The sequence below is a fragment of the Cyprinus carpio genome, chromosome B6, assembly GCF_018340385.1.
Source record: "Cyprinus carpio isolate SPL01 chromosome B6, ASM1834038v1, whole genome shotgun sequence".
NCBI lineage: Eukaryota > Metazoa > Chordata > Actinopteri > Cypriniformes > Cyprinidae > Cyprinus > Cyprinus carpio.
The window spans coordinates 13,321,599-13,345,138 of NC_056602.1; the positions used below are offsets into that span (position 1 = coordinate 13,321,599).

Genomic DNA, 23,540 nt, shown 5'->3' on the forward strand with positions numbered 1-23,540 from the left:
CGTAGTGAGAGGGTGTGGGACAGTGCACATGTCCGCCTTCAACGAGCTGTACGAGTACAGGAACTCCAGGCCAACAAGCGACGTTGGCCACACCCTCCCTACCAACCAGGACAGCGGGTCTGTCTCTCCACAAGGGACCTCAAGTTGTGGCTACCAAGCAGGAAGTTCATCCCAAGGTAGTTTGGTCCTTTCAAGATTCCACGAAGAATAAATGAGGTCACATACCAATTAGAGCTTCCTGCTTACTACCGTATCTCTCCCTTCTTCCATGTTTCGCTGCTTAAACCAGTCCACCCGGATGCTGACCCTAATCATGAGACTCAGGAACCGCCACCGCCGCTGGACGTCTATGGAGCGCCAGCCTACAAGGTCAATGAACTGCTTGACTCTAGAAGGAGAGGGGGTCAGGTCCAATATTTGGTGGAGTGGGAGGGCTATGGACCTGAGGAGAGGTCATGGGTAGCCGCCAGCGACATTCTGGATCCCTCTCTCATGGAGGAATTTCATTGAGCCAGACCCGATCGACCAGTGCCACGACCACGGGGACTTCAGCGTCGAGTGCCAGGAGGCACTCATGGCGGCGGGGGCGGGGGGGGGGATTCTGTAACGCCACGCCAACAGAGGGAGCCTTCACCTGAGTACTGACTGTTCACCACTTCCTCTGCTTCTACAATCATTTCCTGTTTGGGACAATTTAACACGAGTCAGCGTGTTCATACTTTGCGAAGTATTGCCAGTTTACCTGCCTTACCAAGCATTTTCCCATTGATTATTCTGACTGCCTGTTTGTGTATGATTCTGCCTGTTTTCACGTTCTTGCTTCTTGGTTTGCCCCATCGGATTTACTGCCTGATTGGACTGATGTTTGTGTTTGACCTATTCGCCTGCCTACTCGTCTCTGCCTTTTGGTTTCCCCTTGTGCATGTTGAAAGATCGGGCTGCCATTACAGTACTGACTCTCTGCCTGGTTTAACCACTCTGTCTGTAAGATTTTTCCCTAATAAACTTCTGCAAATGGATTCTATTACTGCCTCAGCCTCCTCGTTACAATAATGCCGACTAATTCTAGGTTAATGGGGAAATGGTTAATGTTTATTAATCAGTAGTAGCAAAATGTTATAGTGGGGTTGCAACATAAAATTTATTTTATAAGAACATGTCCCTAAACTATAAATTAGCACAAAGTAACCTGTCGAGCAAGAAGGAAACCACCTGGCTTTACCAGCCTTTAAAAGGCAATCATAAATGTGCTCTTGCACATATTAAGTCTTATTAATTGTAACACGCAATATGTGGTGTATCACCTATCATGTTGGTTTGGTGGCTTTTAGATCGGTAGAACAAAGCAGTGCTTGAAGGACAGGGTCTCAGAGCATGGAAATGACATTAGAAAATAGAATAAGGACTACCCTATGGTGAGATATTTTAGGCTAATCCATAACAGCAACCCAGACAGTATCACAGTGGATGCAACAGCACACCTTTTGAAACATTTTTTGTAATTTTAGGCTGCACTCTAAAGACGCATTTGTTACAGAAATGCAGAAATGGGACTGGGCCCATTATTTATGTATTTTTTTTTATGTTATCTTTTTTGACTTTCATAGAATATCCCAATATCAATATAGCTATACGTTTTGTATGTTCTTTGTTCTCGACAGAAATTTTGTAATGTTCATAAACTGAAATAAAAAATTCGTATTTAGAAACCAATCGACGACGTCATCAAAGCACGCCCTCAATAACTGAGCGACGGAAGTGCCTTTAGCAGTGAGTGTGTGTGTCGTTTCAGAAGCGGGAATCGGTTTTATGGGAATAATCAAATATCTTTACGGCAGTTGGTAAGTTTAGTTGATTACGATATTTTGATAGCTCATTGTATTTAAAGTAGAGGCTGCCAGGGCCTATAATTTAATTGTATTTGCTTCAGGCTGCTAAAACCCGATTTTACTGTTTGTGGTTGTATGCATGTAAACGTAAAGTAGAATTTAATATTTCACATCATAATCTGACTACCATATTAATTTAGGACACTTTAAGAATAGTAGCGATTTGTTTATACTAACATTAAAATCATTTAAATTAGTGAAGGTATTGTAGTTGTCACGTGTTAATGTTATTTTGCGTGTGACGTTGATATGATCTGATTCATTCTTGTTATGATCAGCTCTTAACAGATTGAAATGAGTTTATTCGGGACGAACACGGGCTTTGGGTCTGGGGGAACAGGTGTATTTGGCAGCACCACCACAGACAGTCATAATCCAATGAAGGTATATGCAGATATATAATATACTTACGAGTAAGCCTTTGTGCCTGTTAATTCATTTGAGGCGTCGTTGATAACAGGATGTTGAAGTAACCTCGCCACCCGATGACAGCATAAGCTGCTTGGCGTTCAGTCCCCCTACGATGCCTGGGAACTTTCTCATCGGAGGCTCGTGGGCCAATGACGTAAGCCTTTGACATTGCTATTTCTCTTATCATAAATATAATTTTTCACTTGCGTTTCTGTCACTATTTCTATATTTATACAACCTTGACTGTAAATTTCACTTAGAAATGTGTTATTGTATCATGTATAGTTGATGAAATATTTGTGTCAAAAGAACCTTTCAGTCATTTTGTAATGTAACTGATAAATTTATATATATTCAGGTACGGTGCTGGGAGGTTCAAGATAATGGTCAGACTGTCCCTAAAGCCCAGCAGATGCACACAGGCCCAGTGCTGGATGTGTGCTGGAGTGATGTAAGATCATTTACACATTATACATTTTAGTTGTCTATTAAAAGACGTCAGCCAACCAACATTCTGCAACATTTTAATGAAAATATATGTATTTGTCTAAGAATTGCAATCACTCGGAACAATTTAGGAAATCTTTAAATTGTTCTTATGCATAACCACAGAACACAGGATAAACTCACTGTCACAGAATAAAAGCATTAGTACTGCCTCTGATCCTAGGCTGTTATGCCTATTTTTGCTTGTTTATTACTGTTGTTGTGTCAGAGTTGACGTGTTTTAGAATGCTTTTTATAATAAATATTTACGAAGGATTTAGCACTAAAGATCCAAGAGGTCCGGTTTCTATATTTCCTTCCCAGTGGAGGTCTATAGACAACAGTTTTTTGGAATAGTTATAATTTACATCTGGGCAGCGATAGTACTTTGTAAAAAAAAAAAAAAAAATCCTAAACAGTCAAACTGCTCATTAAAGATGAGGATATTGGGCCCAAAGGGCCAAAGCAGTGGTGTCTGAGAATTTTTCTAACAAAAAAAAAAAATTTTAGTTGAGCCCAATTGGATATGAATGTAAAGAGTTAACATCAGATTTTTTTATCAGGCTATTATTATTTTTATGTTTAGATACCTACAGTAGAAAAATGTTTTTTTGACCCCCTGCTGATTTTGTAAGTTTGCCCACTTACAAAGAAATAAATAATTTTTGTGGTAGGTTTATTTTAAAGGGTTACTCCACCCCAAAATGAAAATCTTGTCATTAATCACTTACCCCCATGTTGTTCCAAACCCGTAAAAGCTTCGTTCATCTTCAGAACAAAATTTAAGCTATTTTGGATGAAAACCAGGAGGCTTGTGACTGTTCCATTGACTGCCAATAAATTACACTGTCAAGGCACAGAAAAGTATGAAAGAAATCATCAAAATAGTTCATCTGCCATCAGTGGTTCAATCTGAATTTTATGAAGCGACGAGAATACTTTTTGAATGCAGAGAAAAAAAAATAACGACTTTATTCAACAACTTGTCTCCTCCGCATCACCGTAGTGCCATTTTGGAGAGCATCCACTGAACACAAACTGCGTATGCTGTTCTCCATCAGCCGCACCACACGGATACGTTTTCTATGTTTATTTACGCTTTGATTTAAACAAAAACTGCATATCCGTGTGGTACGGCTTGGGAAATCTATCAATTTGGGAGAGAAGCGACGTGCATGGAGGGCTTGAAGCGTGTTTGGCTCTAGATACAAATATTAAAGAATATAGCATCAAAGGGTCATTACAATAAACAACCCTGAGAGTTTAGTATGTACTGTTCTGTTACGTTCTGCTCACTTTAAACAGTAAAATGGTGCTATCATTGTGATTTATGTCTCAGGGTCCAGCTGGAACCAAGCTGGTCTGCTCTTTGAGGACCCCAGCTCTTCACTGTTGCTGAAAATCATGAGAGATACATGAGATTTATTGTAACGGTTGTGATTTTATAAATGCTATATATACCCAGGGAGTCTAAATAGCCTATGTAAAAGAAAAAGAAACAAATGACAGCATTCTTCTCTGACTTTCTATCTAAAACAAAAAACAGGAGAAAACCATATTTACAATAAAGACAACCGGCATCCAACCCCTACAGCCTTCATGGTGGGGAGACGCTCAATTCATAATATTTACAGTAGAATACAAAAGAATATCGCCACACTCGCCAGGTACTTAACTTAATGGGAATAAAAAGAAAAGAAAATTAACTAAATGGCTTAAACAAAAAAACAAATGTTAAAGTAATAAAGGTCTAAGTAATCGGGGATATACACAACAACATTTTCAACACAAAGAAAAAGTTTCCACGCTATATAACAACGAGACTTAATTCGCAACACACACAATGGCAACAACTCTGCTCTCTCTGCCTTCCTCTTCCTACGTCCCACTATTTCAAATATATATATATATATATATATATATATATATATATATATATATATATATATATATATATATATATATATATATATATATATATATAATTATTTATTTTTATTTTTTTTGCATGGTTGCACGTGGGTATTCTGGTCAGAATTTTTGTTCTACACACACAGTAGTAGAACCAAATATCTCTGTGTACTGTATTCTTTTTGAATGACTACTGCTTCCTGACATGAGGCATCCTCTTACCTGATTTTGCTTCTTTTGTTGACAGGATGGCAGTAAAGTCTTTACAGCCTCCTGTGACAAAACTGCCAAGATGTGGGATCTGAACAGCAATCAGACCATTCAGATAGCACAAGTAAGTGGTTAATTTTTGTTCCTAATATATTCTTATGCTCCTACTTTTAGTATATGCATTGTGTTGTGTTGTGTTGGTTTACAGTATGATTAACAGGTCCTACAATCTTTTCCTTTGACCAGCATGAAGGCCCAATCAGGACAATTCACTGGATTAAAGCACCAAACTACAGCTGTGTTATGACTGGCAGCTGGGACAAAACACTGAAGGTACTGGAACCCATCTTTACCATACTTAGGGCAGCACAGTGGAACTAAAATATAAATCCTGATATGGCCTAGTATTCATGTTTATTAGTCTTTAATATTATGTCACAGTTCATTCTGCAGTATTTGATAAAATAATTATTCAAGAATTAACAAAATATTTTATATGACCATATATTGCAGCCTTGAGTAGATTAACAACTGTTTCTCTGCCTCTTATTTTTGACAGTTTTGGGATACACGTTCCCCCAACCCCATGATGTCCCTGCAGATGCCAGAGAGGTGTTACTGTGCAGATGTGGTAAGGGGGTGTGATTTGAAGTAAGCTGAATTTGTTGTAGTATCAGTTTGGGCAGCTCTTATACGCCTCACTCTTGCAGTGTAGCTGATCACTGGTTTTGATTGTGTGTGTGTGTGCAGATTAGCAAAGTGAACGTCTGAGCTCTGACATTTTCTAAGTGTAGTACAACTTATATTCTGAAAGCATTTATGGATATCTTCTTGTTCTTTTATAGGTATATCCTATGGCCGTTGTAGCCACTGCAGAACGTGGTCTTATTGTTTACCAGCTGGAAAATCAGCCTTCAGAGTTTCGACGTATAGAGTCACCTCTGAAGCATCAGGTCAGTGTTGGTCAAATACTCAATTTTATAAGTAATTAAATGGCAATTTAAAGACTTAATCAAATAATAAATTGGTTTAGGGGGATAATAAATATTGGCTATAAATTAGCATTTTATATAAAATATGGTATTATTACTGTAGCATACAACTTAGAAGAATAGTGTTTTTTATTTAATTGTGTATTGTCACAATATTTATGTGGTAACACTTTACAGTAAGGTTTAACAAGGTGTTAACATTAGTTAACTACATTAGTTAACATAAACTAATATTGGAAAAACACTTCTAAAGCAGCTAGGGATGTCCTGAGCTGATCTCAACTGATAAGTATTTGGCTCCCGAAGCCCGATCCTTATTTTATGTCAGCCGTCATGCTGGTGACGTGCAGTAGGTGGTGGGATTCATCTTCCAGTAGATTTGCCAAGATTTATGAAATTATGATTAATGAAATATTGATTGATGAATTTTTTAGTGATTGATTTTTTAAAATTTAAAACCCATAAAAAAAAATTAAAAAAAAGAAATGTGCACGCGTGACATGCGAGAACCAGTGAGGTCTGTTCTAGCACATCACACTAGGGCTGGGTGATATGACAATATTATTGTATATCGACGATGTCTCTTAAGTATCGCGATGTCGATGTCAACAGTCAGGTAACAGACTATTATCAGATAAAAATTACAAATGATAAACCTAGTAAGTTGCAAAAAAATATTTTACATAAATCCATAGTCACCATACAGGTCTTTTTGCATGCAAGAATGAAACAATTTAGAGGGAGAGCTGGGAATCGAAAAGCTATTCCTATTTTGGAAATCAGATCAGATGCATAAGGTCAGGAATCGAATTACTTGTTATAAAATAGAATTTCTATTCTGCTTCTTGATTCCTGTATGTGCATTTATTGTAATTTCAAAAGATTAAACTGCAAGAAGACGAAATAAAACTCACTTCTGCACTCACGCGCTGTTTTCTGTGCTGCGGAACAAGCACACACAAAGCGCACACATAAAAGCCGCCTCTTATATATGCGAACACTGGACTGAGCTCTCTTTCTCGCATTCTTATTTCTTACACATTCTAATGGACAAATACACACAGAATCATATCAAAATATCCCATAAATACAATCGGTTATGTCTTAAGTGAACGCAAAGTGCTGAGAAAGAAAACAAGGGTGTATTGGATCTGTGCATTGACAGCAGCCGCTGTGGCCAGTCATTAATGTTAATCAAAGAACAAAAGAAAACAAAATCCCTTGCTGATCTTTAGTGAATCACTTTTGTAACCTCAGTTTATATTTTATTTGCCCGTTGTTCGGCACTGACTACTGTAATGGCAACGTGCATCTGTGAATGTGATTATTTTGTAGATGTGTTCCAATATAATTTATCCCTATTTAGGGTATAGGCCTATTCAGTTTTGATCTGCAGCTTAATAAAAGTTAAACAGAAAAAGATGAAAAAAGTAGCACTCCATGTGTTTCTGAATATTAATTTAAACAGAATGTATAATGATGAAAAACAACAAACATGACAGGTATAATTAAAATACGCAAATTCCTTCAGCGCACATTTCAGTGCAATATTTTTTTACAGATTTTTTTTCAATCGTATATACAATGTAATTGTTTAATCAAGCTGAGATATAGCACTATAAATTCTTAATTCATTTGCAACAAAACTATAACATTTTGTTGCAAACGGAATCATAAAATAAAAATTACAATACAACTTCTAAATAAATAAAGCAGTTATTTTTATTTTGTTAAGAATGAGCCAAAAGAGACCTCTGAACTAGTATAGGCTACCAGAAAGGAAAAAAAACCTTAACATTTTTGCTCCGAATTAGTTTTTAATCCCTGCATGATTTTAGTCATGTATAATTATCAAATAGCCTACGTTATAGCTTGACTACAAGTTTAAAAACAATGCTACAATTGTTATAATCAAGGAAATTGAACTTACCATCATGAAATGTCTACACACGCGATAATGCCAAAAAGAAAGAGAAACATCAGAAAATAGGCATATTTTATTCAAGACATTATTATATGACATCAACATGCATTTACCATTCTTACAATCACCATGATTACCTTAAAATTGGGTTCTGTTATTTTTCCTCAACAGTTCTCCTAACAAAACAAAATTAATTTCAAACACAAATTTGATAAGAACGGAGTGAAAATTATTAGCAACACCAATATAACAGCAAAGCTAATGTTTTCTGTTAGATTAAGCACAAACTAAGAAAAGTAAAACTGAACTTTAATGTGGCAATAATCAAGATTAAACTGAACATGGTGTGTGTTTATGGTGCTTGTCAGCAATGTTGTCTCGGCGGGGGCGGGGCATGGTAGAGGTGGGGCTTAGGTAGGGTGTCTGGGCGGAGTTTTGCATGTTGGAGGACCGTGGTTCAACTTAAATCTGACAACGCATTGTAAGGGAAACGGGTCAATTTAGCTTAAAGGGAATCATTTAAGATTTTAAAGGGCATTTGAACAGAATCACTGTTTCACGGCTGATCACTGAAGCGGCCAGCGATTCGTTGAACGAGCCGTATAACATCAAATCTGCACTGGATATTAATATCCAAAATATAGTGAAAACACTATTAATTAGCACAGTAACAAGATCGGCAGTTTAAGACAGTAGCTTGTAAGCATAAAACACAAGATACTTCTCTTTTCAATATGAATGAGCCTTTATTAGATAAATCTAAGACATATACACTAATCTAACACACATTCACACAAGTTGCAGGAGGATAGAAAGTTAGGAAAGAATGAGTTTAAGAGAATGAAAATGTGAAATCCCAAGTTTACAGCAATACGTGAAATTGCATAGACATGAACAACCATCAGTCACTTAATTAACCCTTGCATTGAGTTCCTCAATGAGGTTAAAATTATATTAGATATAGCAGTACAGATCAGAGTCTGGAGGTACGTTACTTGCGTTGCCTGTGTAACGGGGGTTCCCTTTGTTGTCGTTGAAAAGGGGGTTTCCCGAGGTTGCTGATTGGCTGGACTTTCAGTAGTCGTTGAAGTAATGTCTTGGGAAGCCAATGGTTGGGCGTTGGCTGACGATGCAGAGTTGTGGGCTGGTTGAAGTTGAACGGGCACTCATGGTCAGACTCGGAGACACAGCGTTACAAAACTTAACTCAGAACACGAAACTCTCAAACGGAAAAGAAACTAAAGTAAAAGAATAGAAGTTAAGTTTGACGAGACTAGGTGGTGTTTCTTCTCATCGTGGCTAAGCAGCAGCAGGCGTGCAGGCCGAAGCACGCTGGAACAGCGCTCAAAGAATGCTAAAAGTGATGACTAAAAGCAGCAGCTGAAAAGCCAAAGCTAAAAGCAAAATTTGATGGTGTCCTGAGTATTTAAACTGGCCTTTCGGCCACACCTCAAATGTTGTCTTGACCAATTAGATATTGTCTTTGCTCGGGGTGTTGCGATGTTTGTCCTACCCATTCATAAATCATATGTTATCTTATCAATCACGTGGTCCGAATTTCCCCGCTCTTGCAGAGTATAATTTTGGACATGATTCCTATGATAAGAATATGACACATTTGACAAATAACTGATGGTCAGAAATGTTTCAAGCAAGAAGATTCGAACACACACATACTAAACATGAATATGAGTCCTTATCTAATCAATAGTTATTAAAAAGACATACACAATAAGTGATTAGAAACATGATAGTCAAATGTGTGGGTTACACATAAATGAATATGGAGTTAAGCAATGGACTGATATTCATTTATAAGTCTTTTTGAGTTCATCCTGGTGCAACTACATCTATAAGAGACACTTCCTGTGCCATTCTCTGACATAATGATGTTCGTGTTTGGAGACCAGAGGTTAAAAGGTCCCCTTAGGAATTTCAGTCTGGTTCTGCTAGGTGGGGGAAGTCAATCCAACAATCTTGTTTACTCTCATGAGTTTACATGTGATGGTCAGGCTGTGCATCTCTTTGGCCAGCAATCTTGATCCCTCTCCCCAAATTTGACAATCTTTTCTCTGAATTGAAATTGTCAATAATTGTTCTAATGGTGTTAATGTTGAAAGCTGTTCTCTGAAAGAGTTGGTTGGTTATCTTGCTTCAGACTGTGGTGCTAGGAGTTGATTTACAACATCCTGTTGCCTTTCTGTGGAATTCGGCTCCTCATGTTTCAACCATGCTCACGATCAAATCTTTAATTTGTCTTGTTCGGGTCTGATATGCTACAGCATCTGTAAAATGGTTTAATATAAATAACACGTAAAACAAACAGGGATAGGCTAATGTATGTTTCTGTTGATGGATGAGAATTCTGGCTTTTCACAGCGATGGGGGAAAAAAAAAAACTTGGACAAACCATTCACTCTTGTCCAATGCGAATATGCCGTGTGCTGGAATATGAGGAGTCATTTATGCTGATAGCTCACGTGCACAGGTGAGACCTGAACAGCACACGTTGATATCTGTTTAGACTAAACTCATGTAAGCTTTGCCAGTTTAAACATATAAAAGCCAGAGGACACAAACTCGCATGCAGTGAAAAGATTTGTGTGTGCGCTCATCCAAAGCACGCAAACCCCCTCCTCGGAACGCGCACATATATTAAGCTCTCTCTGAAGTTTTGTTTAAATGGACAAATTCACACAAAATTATGTCAAAATGTCCGTCTTGGTAAGTATCCTATAGCAGACATAGCCGGCTGAACGTACTGTATCAGTGCACTGAATCAGTGCATTCTATTAATGTGACAGAACTTTCTTAATATTAATCAAACAGCAACAACAAATAAATCGCTCTTGATTGAATAGCTTTTGTAACTTTAAAAAAGATTAATCTTTAATTTATACAGTCAAATATGTAATGCTGTTTTACATTTCATTACTTTATTCAATTTCTGTACCTAAAAACTAGTTAGACCTACCTAAAAAAAACTGAAAATCACAGTTTATTTTATTTGTATCTTTACTTTATTGTATTTAATTGTGCTGTTGCTTGTAGTTGGATTATTCTTATTTTCTTTATTCTTATTTGACAGTATAGTTTTTCCTTAAACATAGCACATAACGAAACCATGACTCTCTAACCGTGATACAAACCGACCGGGAGTAAGTTGAACAGTTCCACCCCTACTCTCCATTGACTTTGTATTGCAGGAAGCTGTCCCCTTGTCATTTCTGACTTCGTAACAAAAAACAGAACAATGCCTAAAAGCTGCTGTGTGACAAGGTGTACAATAAACAAGCTAAAAAACCCAAAACTATACAACTATATAAAAAATGTTTTTATAAGCTGTCAACTCCAAAGATGAGTTTAAGGACACAAATAGTTGTAGATGTCAGGGTATTTGTATATATAGTACAAACCCGATTCCAAAAAAGTTGGGACACTGTACAAATTGTGAATAAAAAAAGAATGCAATTATGTCGAAGTTTCAAATTTCAATATTTTATTCAGAATACAACATAGATGACATATCAAATGTTTAAAATGAGAACATGTATTATATAATAATAAGTTGATTTTAAATTTCATGGCATCAACACATCTCACAAAAGTTGGGACAAGGCCATGTTTACCACTGTGTGGCATCCCCTCTTCTTTTTATAACAGTCTGCAAACGTCTGGGGACTGAGGTAACAAGTTGCTCAAGTTTAGGAATGTTGTCCCATTCTTGTCTAATGCAGGCTTCTAGTTGCTCAACTGTCTTAGGTCTTCTTTGTCACATCTTCCTCTTTATGATGTGCTGCATATTTTACTACCTGCAGTTTTTAATCTGCAGAATAGGATTTTCTTTTTGTTCTTTTTGGGCATTTTGTTTGCATTCAGTCTTTCTCAGTTGTATTTAAGTTAATATTTCAGTAAACAGTTTTCAGTTTAATGTTTTCAGGGGTATGCTACAGGAGCACTGAGCAGCATAGAGCACCCTCTCGCGGCTGTAGACGGTAATGTTTTGTCTTGGTTCATGTCAAATTAATTTTGATAAGTCGCACCTGACTATAAGTCGCAGGACCAGCCAAACTATGAAAAAAAGTGCGACTTATAGTCCGGAAAATACGGTACTTGAATTATGAATCAAATACACAAGTATTGTCAAAAGTGGTTTACTCATGACAAGTGTGGGAATTTTACCAGTGACTATAGTATATATTTATAATATATTTATTATTAAGCTCAATGCAAATAGAAGAACTTGCTATGTATGTGAAATTGTGCAAATCATATAATTTAGTAATCCAGTTCTTTTTGTAGTCAAACTATAGTAATCTTTTTTTTTTTTTTTTTTTTTTTTTTTTTTGATGGAGGAGCTCATTTCACCATTGATTTTTGGAAAACCAGAAACTCTTTAAGCAATGGCAAATTTAAAATTTATATTTTTGCTTTGGGCTATTATACATACATTAACAAATTGCAATTAGTTCAATATTTACCATTCTGAATAGATTATTAGGCCACACAAACTCATGAAAATATCACTTTATTAGTTATTTATGAATCAGGCAGGAATTTTAAGTGATTTTCTCATTGAAAAAGAGTGACTCATTACTCCCCTACACTGAACCTTTAGATCACTAACATCTCCATAATTGCCCTGTGTAATTTCTCAACCCTGTTTTTTGTTGATGTTTTTTGTTGATTTGTTGATTATTTTCATAATTTGTTTATTTTTATCTTAGCACCGTTGTGTGGCTATCTTTAAGGACAAGCAGAGTAAACCTACTGGTTTTGCGCTGGGCAGCATCGAGGGACGAGTTGCCATTCATTACATAAACCCACCTAACCCGTGAGTCTGTATCTGATTTCCTTTCCAATCCACAAATAATTCATTGCTGGTTTAGAAATTTAACAGCTTATCCAGTATACTTAAAAAAAAAAAAAAAAAAAAAAAAAAAAAAGTTTAATCAACTTAAATTAGAGGTTCAGTAGGTGATTGTCTTCAGAAACATTTTTTGTTATGCTGGTTGAAAGTCTCTTCACATCCCGATAGCAATCATTAAGTTAAGTGGTCTAAATGTATTTATATATTCTGTGGAAGGCATAGGACCAAGAAATGTTCGGTCCGAGCATTTTAATTTGCTTTCCTACCTGCCTTTCAAATATGTATTTGCATACCTCTGCACACCCTGTTCGCACAGACACGATACGTCATCATTGCGTTCACATACACTGTGCAGACAGAGCGAGAATGATAGGCAAACATCCACAATCTTATCTTCCATCCTGGTGTTGTAATACTTTTACTAATGTGTTTATATATAGTTTTCTCACCGGTGAATAACATACAATGTATTGTAGTAATGTTGTGTCTGACCGTCTAGTGTGATTTGCCGGGAGGGTGGGACGTTTGCTTTTAGTGCTATCAGGCTAAAGTTAGCGTTTTCCGAGATCTCCTACTGCACCTTTAAGGAAAATTTTCCACACCAGTTAGTTTAGATTTAGTTTAGGAATCAAAGTTATTGTGTTAGATAACTACTAAGAATAGCATGTTAGCATGTTAAAATCAATCACATTCAGTAAAGGGAGTCTCTGAAAAACATAAAATTACATTTCAGTTTACTCTTCTGATGCAGTTCCATTTAAAGTATGCCAGTAACCACAGATCTACTGCCCAGGTATTTCAACAGAAATGATTAATGTAGTCCCAACAAAACATCATAAACCTAAATGTTACAAAATTAAGTACGTTATAAACATTATAAATTTAAGTTGACAAATTTTCCAAAATTACTTCAACTCATTGTAACAAGGAACTTGAACAAGCCACAATTTTTTTGAATATGTATCTTTCTATCTTTTAACCCAGAGCCAAGGACAATTTCACCTTTAAGTGCCACAGGTCCAACGGAACCAATACTGCCACACCCCAAGATATTTATGCTGTGAGTGTTCTAGGTTTTGTGTATTTTTGAAATGATGTGGATTGCTTGGGCAATTAGTCTAGTCTGAGGTTATTAAAGACAATATTCAGTAATAAATAGTACTTGTAAAATAAACAGAAACTGTTTATCTGTTGTAGGTGAATGCTATCTCCTTTCACCCTGTCCATGGCACTCTGGCGACAGTAGGCTCTGATGGGCGCTTTAGTTTCTGGGATAAAGATGCCCGCACTAAGCTGAAGACCTCTGAACAATTAGATCAACCAATAACAGCTTGTTGCTTCAATAACAATGGAAACATTTTTGCCTATGCTTCCAGCTATGACTGGTCTAAGGTACAGTCTCAATACACCTGTATCATTTGATGAATTGTCATTGTTAACTTAACAAATTTCAATTTTTTTGACTGTCCAAGAAAATAAATTCACTTGCTGATCATTTCTATGTTCCAACAGTTGTCTATATAGATTAGATTTTAGTTTTGTGTGTTGGTTATGGTATAGTATATATTATAGTCAGTTAGGATATTTCATAGATTAAGCTTCACTTAAGCTCCTATGGCCAATTTTATATAAGTATATTTAAAATATGAAAATATACATTTAAATGATACTTACGCTTTTGAAGATGCATTTAAAAATAGATTTTAGGGATGTGAATAACTACACTGCACTACACTATATATATAATTTTTTGGTAAACATACTTTTTTCTGGATTCTTTTATGAATAAAAAGTTAAAAAAAAAACAGCATTTATTTAAAATTTAATAAAATCTTTTCTAATAATATGAGTCTTTACTATCACTTTTTATCCATTTAACACATCCTTGTGGAATCAAAGTATTCATTACTTTTTCAAAAAAAAAAAAAAAAAAAAAATTTACTGACTCCAAACTTTTGAACGGTAGTGTATATTTTAACACAAGATTTCCATTTTGAATAAATGCTTATTTTTTTTCTCTTAAAAGAATCCTAAAAAAGTATCACAGGTTCCAAAAAACATGAAGCAGCACAATTGTTTCCAACATTGATAATAAATCAGCATATTAGAATGATTTCTGAAGGATCATGTGACACTGAAGACTAGAGTAATGATGCTGAAATTTCAGCTTCACAGAATAACAGTTTTTTTTAATGTATTTTTGGTCAAATAAATACAGCCTTGAAGAGCACAAGAAACTTCAGTAAAAAATATAAAAAATCTTACTGGTAGCAAACTTTTGAGTGTACATTCAAAACACACTAGTCTATGGGTTGCATGATTGACTACTTGACTAATTATGACAGAAGGCCTGTTTATTATACTGGATTCAGGTCCAGCAGAAACAAGTCGGACGCTTTCCTAGGGAGAGCTTACATAAAATGTGTTCTTGTGTTCAAAAATAGCCAAACAGTGCAGCACAATTAAACTGAATCCAGTGGTCTTGAACAGTGTTGGTTCAAGTTGGACTTGGCACACTCTCATTGGTTGTCAATGATTTTTATTATTCAGCTGGAAAAAAAATCCTTCTGAAAGTGAATCGGTGATCTTGTTACTGTCATTAAAATTGGAATGTTTTGCTTTTTTTTGGTTAATTAGAACTGACTGAAGTTCTAATGTTTTCATCCTTATTGTAACTTTATTTTTCGTGAACTGACAATCATTTTGATCTCTTCTCACTTTTATTACTTCTGTTTGTGTCACAGGGACATGAATATTACAATCCCCAGAAAAAGAATTACATCTTCTTGAGGAATGCAGCTGAGGAACTGAAGCCTCGGAACAAGAAATGGTGAGAGCGGGATATCCATTACCATGGAGAAGGTGTCTTTCACCGGGCAGGGGCAGTTGTGCTTCTTGACTTGCGCTGACTTTCCTTTCTGTGCAGTTGTGTTGCTTTCTGAGTCCTTCTTTGGTATCACATGATGGATCAAGAAGTTGCTCTTAGCTCACAGGGATGAATTCCGAAGAAACGTATCTTTTCTAAAATGCTATATAGAAATGAGGTTCATCTACTTCAGTTTGATTTGTAAATGTTCAGGATTAGAGTGGAGTATGTATTGATTGACTATAATGGTGATTTTTCATTATTATTGGAAAGCAGTTATATAAATCAAAGCCATGTTATGAAAAGTCAGCATAACTAACTATTCGCGAACAATTAATATTGTGTTTTGAAGTGCTATAGTAATATTCTTCCGTTTATTTATACTCTGTTTCATAATTTAGTCTATTTTGTTCGTTCTCATCCAGAAGGCCTGAGCCGCTAGGGGTCCTCAGCAAACTTCCAGTTGAGCCATAAGTTAACTTGCATGATTTAAAATGAGTTATAGTAAAAAAAGAAAAGAAAATGCTAGAAATATAAAATGTATCGCATGTGCATTTACATACAGTATCTCTTACTATCCCCTCAATTGTTGTTTCACTGAAGAATACACAATTCTTGAAACTTTTGGTGCCTGATTTATAATCGTTGTGTGCACAAAATAGGCTTTAAAAACTACACAAAACATTTCCCATACAAATATCGGGATTAAAAATAACTCGCCACTTGTGCACTAACTGCACACACTCTGATTTGTGTGTATCGACTCTCTTAATGATATGTAAGCGAAAAGAGCGTAAGCGTAAGAGAATGATTCAGTATTCCACTTTTAATTTAATGCTCCACATTTTGCATAGTCTACATTTTAATTTTATCTAAATATTTGAAAAGTCTTTACGATATAAGCTACAAAACGGAAAGATTTCTAATGGATAAATTACTTTTTACTGGTATTCTACAGGGAAGCATGATTTTGGTTTTCTTGGATGAAATCTTCTTAAACAGTTCTAAATGGCAAAGAAACGATTTTCATCACATCAGTCTCCGTTGCACTTTTAAACTGATTAACGTTTGATAGCTTTGCAAGAATAAATGATAAACACTTACAGGCATATTTGGGAGTCAAACAGACCAGTGATCTTTAGAAACGTCTGCTGATGGCTGTCTGGATTGGTCAGATGACACTGTATAGCCCCACAGATGTGCTGTTTTGCAGTAGCATATGCAGCTCTGCGCAACACTGTGCAGTGCATTTATACAGAGGAAAAGCTTAAATACTGCTGAATTTTCAATATTATAAATAGGGTGCAAAGGAAACAGTATTTGTTTTAGAATATATAGTACTTTGAAAGTTTACCTTCCAACAAAAATACTGAAATATTTTTACTAATTTGATTTAAGAAAATGACATGGTCTGTGCCTGCATTTCTCTTCTTGTACTGATAAATTGATTACTATGAGGATTCTGATGATTGTGTGCATGAATATTATATGCAGATGAAGATCTATAGTAATTTTGGTCACTGATCTATTTTTTTAGATAAATCTCTCAATACAAGAGAATGACCTGTAAAACTTGGAACCATTGGAATTGTCCTATCAGAGAATGAAGATGTAATAAATGCTAAGACGTATGCTTCTCTCAACCATGTGTGCCTAGTTATGGGGAAAACAAAACAAAAAATAAGTCTCATTTGAAAAGTAGAATGCTGTATTGACTGACGCCTGCCCCTCCTTGTCTTTAGATTCGTCAAGCTTCACATCACATCTCGGAAGACCTGCGTTTGTGTGTAAATATGGGAGAGAGACCTCAATTTGGCTAACACCTGGACCAATGGCATGGCAATGCATAATTTTTATGGACCAATCAGAAGGTGGTCAACTGCTCATAAGCAATAATGATGTGAGCAGTGGTTTTTGATATGAGCAAGGAAGCCATGCTACAGTATTTCTGGTGTAACTGGTGTACCTTTTTCTGTCTTCTTGAAGTTCATCGTTACTTGCAGCTCTTTTGTTTCTTGATACTGCTTTACAAAGGAAATGCATTTTCACCTTTACTTTTCTTTATGCTTTGTGTATAATCAAACTGTGTAACCCGTTAATAAATCTGTTTTAAGCTTTCTCTGCATTTTGACATTGCGCTTGTCCTATTGTCTTGTGTGTGTCTGTGTGTGTGTGTGTGTGTGTTTATATGCCAAGACAGAACTGCTTTTGGTTCCATCAAACCCATCGTTTCATCACAATTTCACCATCCAGTTAGGCACATCAACCATAACTCCTTCAAAAACAGCCAGAAACCTTGGAGTTATGATTAATGATCAGTTGACTTTCTCAGACCACATTGCTAAAACTGCCTGGTCCTGCAGATTTGCCTTATTCAACATCAAGAAGATCAGGCCCTTTCTTTTGGAAACTCCTTGTTCAAGCTCTTGTTCTGTCCAGGCTGGACTACTGCAATGCTCTCTTGGCATGTCTTCCAGCCAGTTCTATTAAACCTTTACAATTAATCCAGAACGCAGCAGCAAGATTAATTTTTAACGTGTTGACAAGAATTCACGTCACGCCTCTGTTTATCAATTTGCACTGGCTACCAATAGCTGCTTGCATAAAATTCAAGGCATTAATGTTTGCCTACAAAAACCACCACTGGCTCTGCACCCCTTTACCTACATTCATTGCTACAGATTTTATAAGCCCTATAGAAGCTTGTGCAAGTGAACGTCACTTTATTGTGCCATCCCAAAGAGGCACAAAATCACTTTCACAGACTTTTAAATTAAATGTTTTCTGCTGGTGGAATGACTTGCCCAACTCAATCTTTAGTTGACCCTCTAACTCTAGCACTCTCTTTTCTAATTCTATTCTTTAAAATCAACATGCCCCTTTTAGACTTGCACTCTATTTATTTACTAACAGCTAACAGCTTTAACACTAGCTTCTCTAATCTTTTGTATTCTATTTGTTTTCATTTTTAATTTGGGGCTTTATTATACAATTAACAGAAGCAAAAAAAAAAAAGCTAGAATTTTATTTTTGGGTGGGGCTGGGCAAAAGTGAGCAGGCGCTTACTAACGGATGGAGTCGGACTCAACTTTCAGGTCATTTCAATATTTTTTGATCCTATTGAAAAATAAATCATAGACATATTAAAACTACCACATATGTCACAGTCACGAACATGACCTAAAAATATTCACAATAGCCCCAATCCCTAAATACTGCTGCAGATTACAGCCTGTCCACATACAAAACCTGAGTATCAGTTATAGAAAGAAAATTAAATATAGGCTTTATTTTTTCTCGAAACAGAAGTCATTTATAATGTTTTTTTTATATTTGTAATTTTAATTTCATCATTCTACATAAATATAGACTGTTCATGGGACTGTTATTATATATGATATCAGGGCCGTAACTACGATAGACATTGAGGGGGACAAGTCCCCCCCCTCCCCCCAATAATTAAAAGTGGCCAAACTCGATGCCGCCAACTCTATGTAAGACTTTAAAAGAAAAGAAAGCTAAGCCAAACATTGAGAATGGTCATCCCGAAGCTTCAAATAACAATATTTTGGAAGCAATATTGGAGTTGGGAAAACGTGTGACTGGAATTGAGTCGCAGTTAGAAGACATTAAAGAGCAAAACCGCCAGAACACCGCCATGATTGCTAGTTTAACCAAGACTGTGCAGTTCAACTCGGAAGAGGAAAATGAGATTAAAAAGAAAGTGTTGGAATTGGAGAGGGCTAATGACCATTTACTGGAGGAAAACAAAGAATTGAAGAAGAAAGTGATGGAACAGAAACAATATAGCATGAGGCCGTGTCTCCGAGTGAGGGGACTAAAGGAGAAGAAAGATGAAAACCTCAGAGCGACCATCATCCCCATACTGAAGAAAATTGCCCCAGAATATGCGGGAGACATGGAGCGCGCGGTGGATGTTGTTCATAGACTTGGCAAACGAGAGGATAACCGCACCAGGCAAGTCATTATCTTGTTCGCACTGAGACATGTGAAGCATGAAGTATGGCTGAAAACCAAAGACTCGCCAATATGCAGTATGGAAGGTATTAGCTTTGCGGAGATGTTACCCAAAGAGGATTTGGAGGCACGAGAGCGTTTGTGGCCGTTGGTTGAACAAGTAAGAAAGGCGGGGAAACGAGACTTTTTCAGGGGGCCCTATGCCCTAGAGCTCTAACATGTAGCATTTGGTTGGGTACTGACAATATAATGAGTCATGTTACAAAGATAACTATGTCAAATGCACCTTTATCAGATCACTGTTTCATAGAACTAGTCTTAGAACCTACAAATAAATCAACATTTAGCACAGTGGCTAGATTAACAAATAACCAGACGCCACCCAATCTAAATATTCCCTCACAGTTAAATAGTAATGACTTTATGAATTTCTTCACTGATAAAATAGATAACATCAGAAATACAATAACAAATGTAGAATCTGCAGCGTCTAATACTTTAGTTTTATCCATCGCACCCAAAGATAAACTGCAGTGCTTTACAACTATAGGACAGGAAGAGCTAAATAAACTTATCACTGCATCTAAACCCAACAACATGTTTATTAGATCCTGTACCCACTAAATTACTGAAAGAGTTGTTACCTGTAGCAGAAAAAAAACGCTTCTCAATATTATTAACTCATCGTTATCTTTAGGTCACGTCCCAAAACCATTCAAGCTGGCGGTTATTAAGCCTCTTATTAAGAAACCACTACTAGATCCTAGTGAACTGGCAAATTACAGACCCATTTTAAATCTTCCATATATGTCTAAAATTTTAGAAAAAGTTGTGTCTGCTCAATTGTGCTCCTACCTGCAAAAAAATGATCTCTATGAAGAATTTCATAGTCAGGTTTCAGGCCCCATCATAGCACAGAAACTACACTTGTTAAAATTACAAATTACTTGCTTCTTGCGTCAGACCAAGGCTGCATCTCATTGCTAGTTTTACTTGATCTTAGTGCTGCGTTCGACACCATAGATCACGACATACTCATAGATAGATTACAAAACTATACAGGTATCCAAGGGCAGGCTTTAAGATGGTTTAGATCCTACCTGTCCGGTCGCTACCACTTTGTTTATCTAAATGGGGAGTCATCTCATTTATCACCAGTAAAATATGGAGTGCCACAAGGATCTGTCCTAGGTCCTCTGCTATTTTCAATATACAATGTTGCCCCTTGGTAATATCATTAGAAAATAAGGGATTAGTTTCCACTGTTATGCTGATGATACTCAACTATATATCTCAACAAGACCAGGTGAAACTTCAAAATTATCTAAGCTAACAGAGTGTGTTAAAAATGTAAAAGATTGGATGACCAATAATTTTCTCCTGTTAAATTCAGATAAGACAGAGATATTACTTATTGGACCAGAAAACATTACACAGAATCTTGTAGATTACAATTTGCAATTAAACGGATGTACTGTTACTTCCTCTACTGTCAAAAATCTGGGTGTTATATTAGACAGTAACTTGTCTTTTGAAAATCATATTTCCCATGTTACAAAAACTGCATTCTTCCATCTTAGAAACATTGCCAAGCTACGAAACATGTTACCTGTTCCTGATGCAGAAAAGCTAGTTCATGCATTCATGACCTCTAGACTGGACTATTGTAATGTACTGCTAGGTGGTTGTCTTGCATCCTCAATAAACAAGCTACAAGTAGTCCAAAATGCAGCGGCTAGAGTCCTTACCAGGTCAAGAAAATATGATCATATTTCCCCAATTTTACAGTCTCTGCACTGGCTACCTATTAAGTTCCGTATCAGTTACAAAATATTATTACTTACTTATAGGGCCCTTAATGGCTTAGCTCCTGTGTACCTAACTAGTCTTCTACCAATGCTACAACCCATCACGCTCCCTAAGGTCACAAAACGCTGGACTTTTGATAGTACCTAGGATAGCAAAGTCCACTAAAGGAGGTAGAGCTTTTTCGCATTTCAATGCTAAATTATGTAATAGCCTTCCTGATAATGTTCGGGGTTCAAACACACTTCCTCTGTTTAAATCTAGATTAAAAACACACCTCTTTGGCCAAGCATTCAAATAATGCATCTCATAATTTTGGACTGCAGTTATATCTGATCAAATGCGCATTATTATTCTTTAGCTTGGGTTAAACTAATTAATTTTACTTGGCTGGAACAGCAGCTACGCTAATTATGTCTCTATTTGTTTCTCTGTTTTGCCGCGGGATTTACATCCCGTGGTAACTAGGATTTACACAAGCTCCAGTCTGGATCCAGAACACCTGAGAAGAGATGATGCCAGCCCCTCAGAGGACCTCAGATGATGCTAACCCAGAGACAACATACAGAACTACCACATTTTGCTATAAGTTTGCATAATTGCTGTTAACAGTGTTAATCGTCTGTTTGTTTACGTCTTTTATTGATTTTTCGGAACATTTCTGCCATATGCACATGAACTGACAGTCACCACTGATAAGCTACTACTAAATATTGTAGAAACTTAATTTTCTGTAAAGTTGGTTTGCAATGATTTGTATCGTAAAAAGCACTATACAAATAAACTTGAATTGAATTGAATTGAATATAGGAAAGGCTTTTGGAAATTTAATAGTAAATTATTACAAAATGAAGAATATTCTAGTAAAATCCGAGGAATAATTACTGAAATCCAAAATGATAACGCAATTATTGGTCATAGTAAAGAATGTTATTTTATAATATTAGGAATAATTGATGTAATTATTAATTTTAGTGAAGTTATTGGCCGAAAAAATAATAAAGAGTTGGAAAGCAAATTATTACAAGAAATACATATATGCTGAAACAACACCAATTTAACCTCTGAAGAAAAAAACAGACTAGTCGAATTGCAGAACAAGTTAGATCAACATTATCTTGATAAAGCACAGGGAGCTTTCGTGATATCGCGAGCAAGGTGGATTGAATCAGGTGAAAAGAATTCCTCTTATTTTTTCAATCTAGAAAAAAGCAGACAACAAAAAAATTGCATCTCTAGTGTTTTAGTAAATGGTGAGGTAAGGAAAGACTCTAAAATCATAGAAAATGAAGTCTACATGTTTTATTCTAAATTATATGAACTTAGAATAGATTAACTGGACGCAGTTCTTAAGAAAATTGCTTCAAATAAATCCCCGGGATCAGATGGCTTCACAGTTAATTCCTATAAATATTTATGGGAAGATTTGAGAATCATATTATATGAAGCGCTAAAAGAATGTATAGTTAGGAAAGAATTGATGACTAGTATGAAACAGGGTGTAATTACTCTGATTCCAAAGCCGGGGAAAGACAAACAGCAATTAGACAAGTTAAGACCAATTACTCTACTAAACACAGATTATAAAATATTTTCAGGATCCATTGCAACTAGACTTAAAAAAGGGATAGCAGACATAATAACATTTAAATTTATATTAAATCATTTAGCAGACGCTTTTATCCAAAGCGACTTACAAATGAGAACAATAGAAGCAATCAGATCAACAAGAGAGCAACGATGGTATACAAGTGCCATGACAAGTCTCAGTTAGTCTAGTACAGAACACGTACTAGCCTGGTTTTTTTTTTTTTTTTAAGATTATGATAGACAAGAAAAGAAAAGGTAAGTACCTAGTATTAGTTGGTTAAGTGCTGGTGAAAAAGATGAGTCTTTAGATGTTTTTTGAAAATGAGTAAAGACTCAGCTGTTCGAATTGAGATCGGGAGGTCATTCCACCAGCTGGGCACAGTCCAGGAAAAGGTCAGTGAGAGTGATTTTGAACCTCTTTGGGATGGCACCACAAGGCGTCGTTCACTTGCAGAGCGGAAACTTCTGGAGGGCTCATAAGATTGAACTAATGAGGTATGTTGGTGCCGTGCCAGTGGTCGTCTTGTAGGCAAGCATCAGTACCTTGAATTTGATGCGAGCGGCTACTGGTAGCCAGTGTAACCTGATGAGGAGAGGAGTAACGTGA

General features: G+C 36.3%; 1 protein-coding gene across 2 annotated transcripts; it reads left to right on the forward strand.

Moving 5' to 3' along the window:
- Nucleotides 1-1,710: 1,710 nt before the first annotated feature.
- LOC109105778 (mRNA export factor) lies at nucleotides 1,711-17,684 on the forward strand. 2 transcript variants are annotated; one of them, XM_042725779.1, is made up of 13 exons: nucleotides 1,711-1,841; nucleotides 2,168-2,273; nucleotides 2,350-2,454; nucleotides 2,659-2,751; nucleotides 4,945-5,031; nucleotides 5,154-5,240; nucleotides 5,467-5,538; nucleotides 5,753-5,860; nucleotides 12,551-12,657; nucleotides 13,678-13,753; nucleotides 13,891-14,085; nucleotides 15,438-15,523; nucleotides 17,302-17,684. In XM_042725779.1, coding segments are annotated over exons 2-13 (1,107 nt in total). In that variant the 5' UTR covers nucleotides 1,711-1,841; nucleotides 2,168-2,183; the 3' UTR covers nucleotides 17,303-17,684. The 2 variants fall into 2 exon arrangements, with proteins under 2 accessions (XP_042581713.1, XP_018974594.1); XM_019119049.2 differs by lacking the exon at nucleotides 17,302-17,684 and having other exon boundaries at nucleotides 15,438-15,527.
- Nucleotides 17,685-23,540: the final 5,856 nt, after the last annotated feature.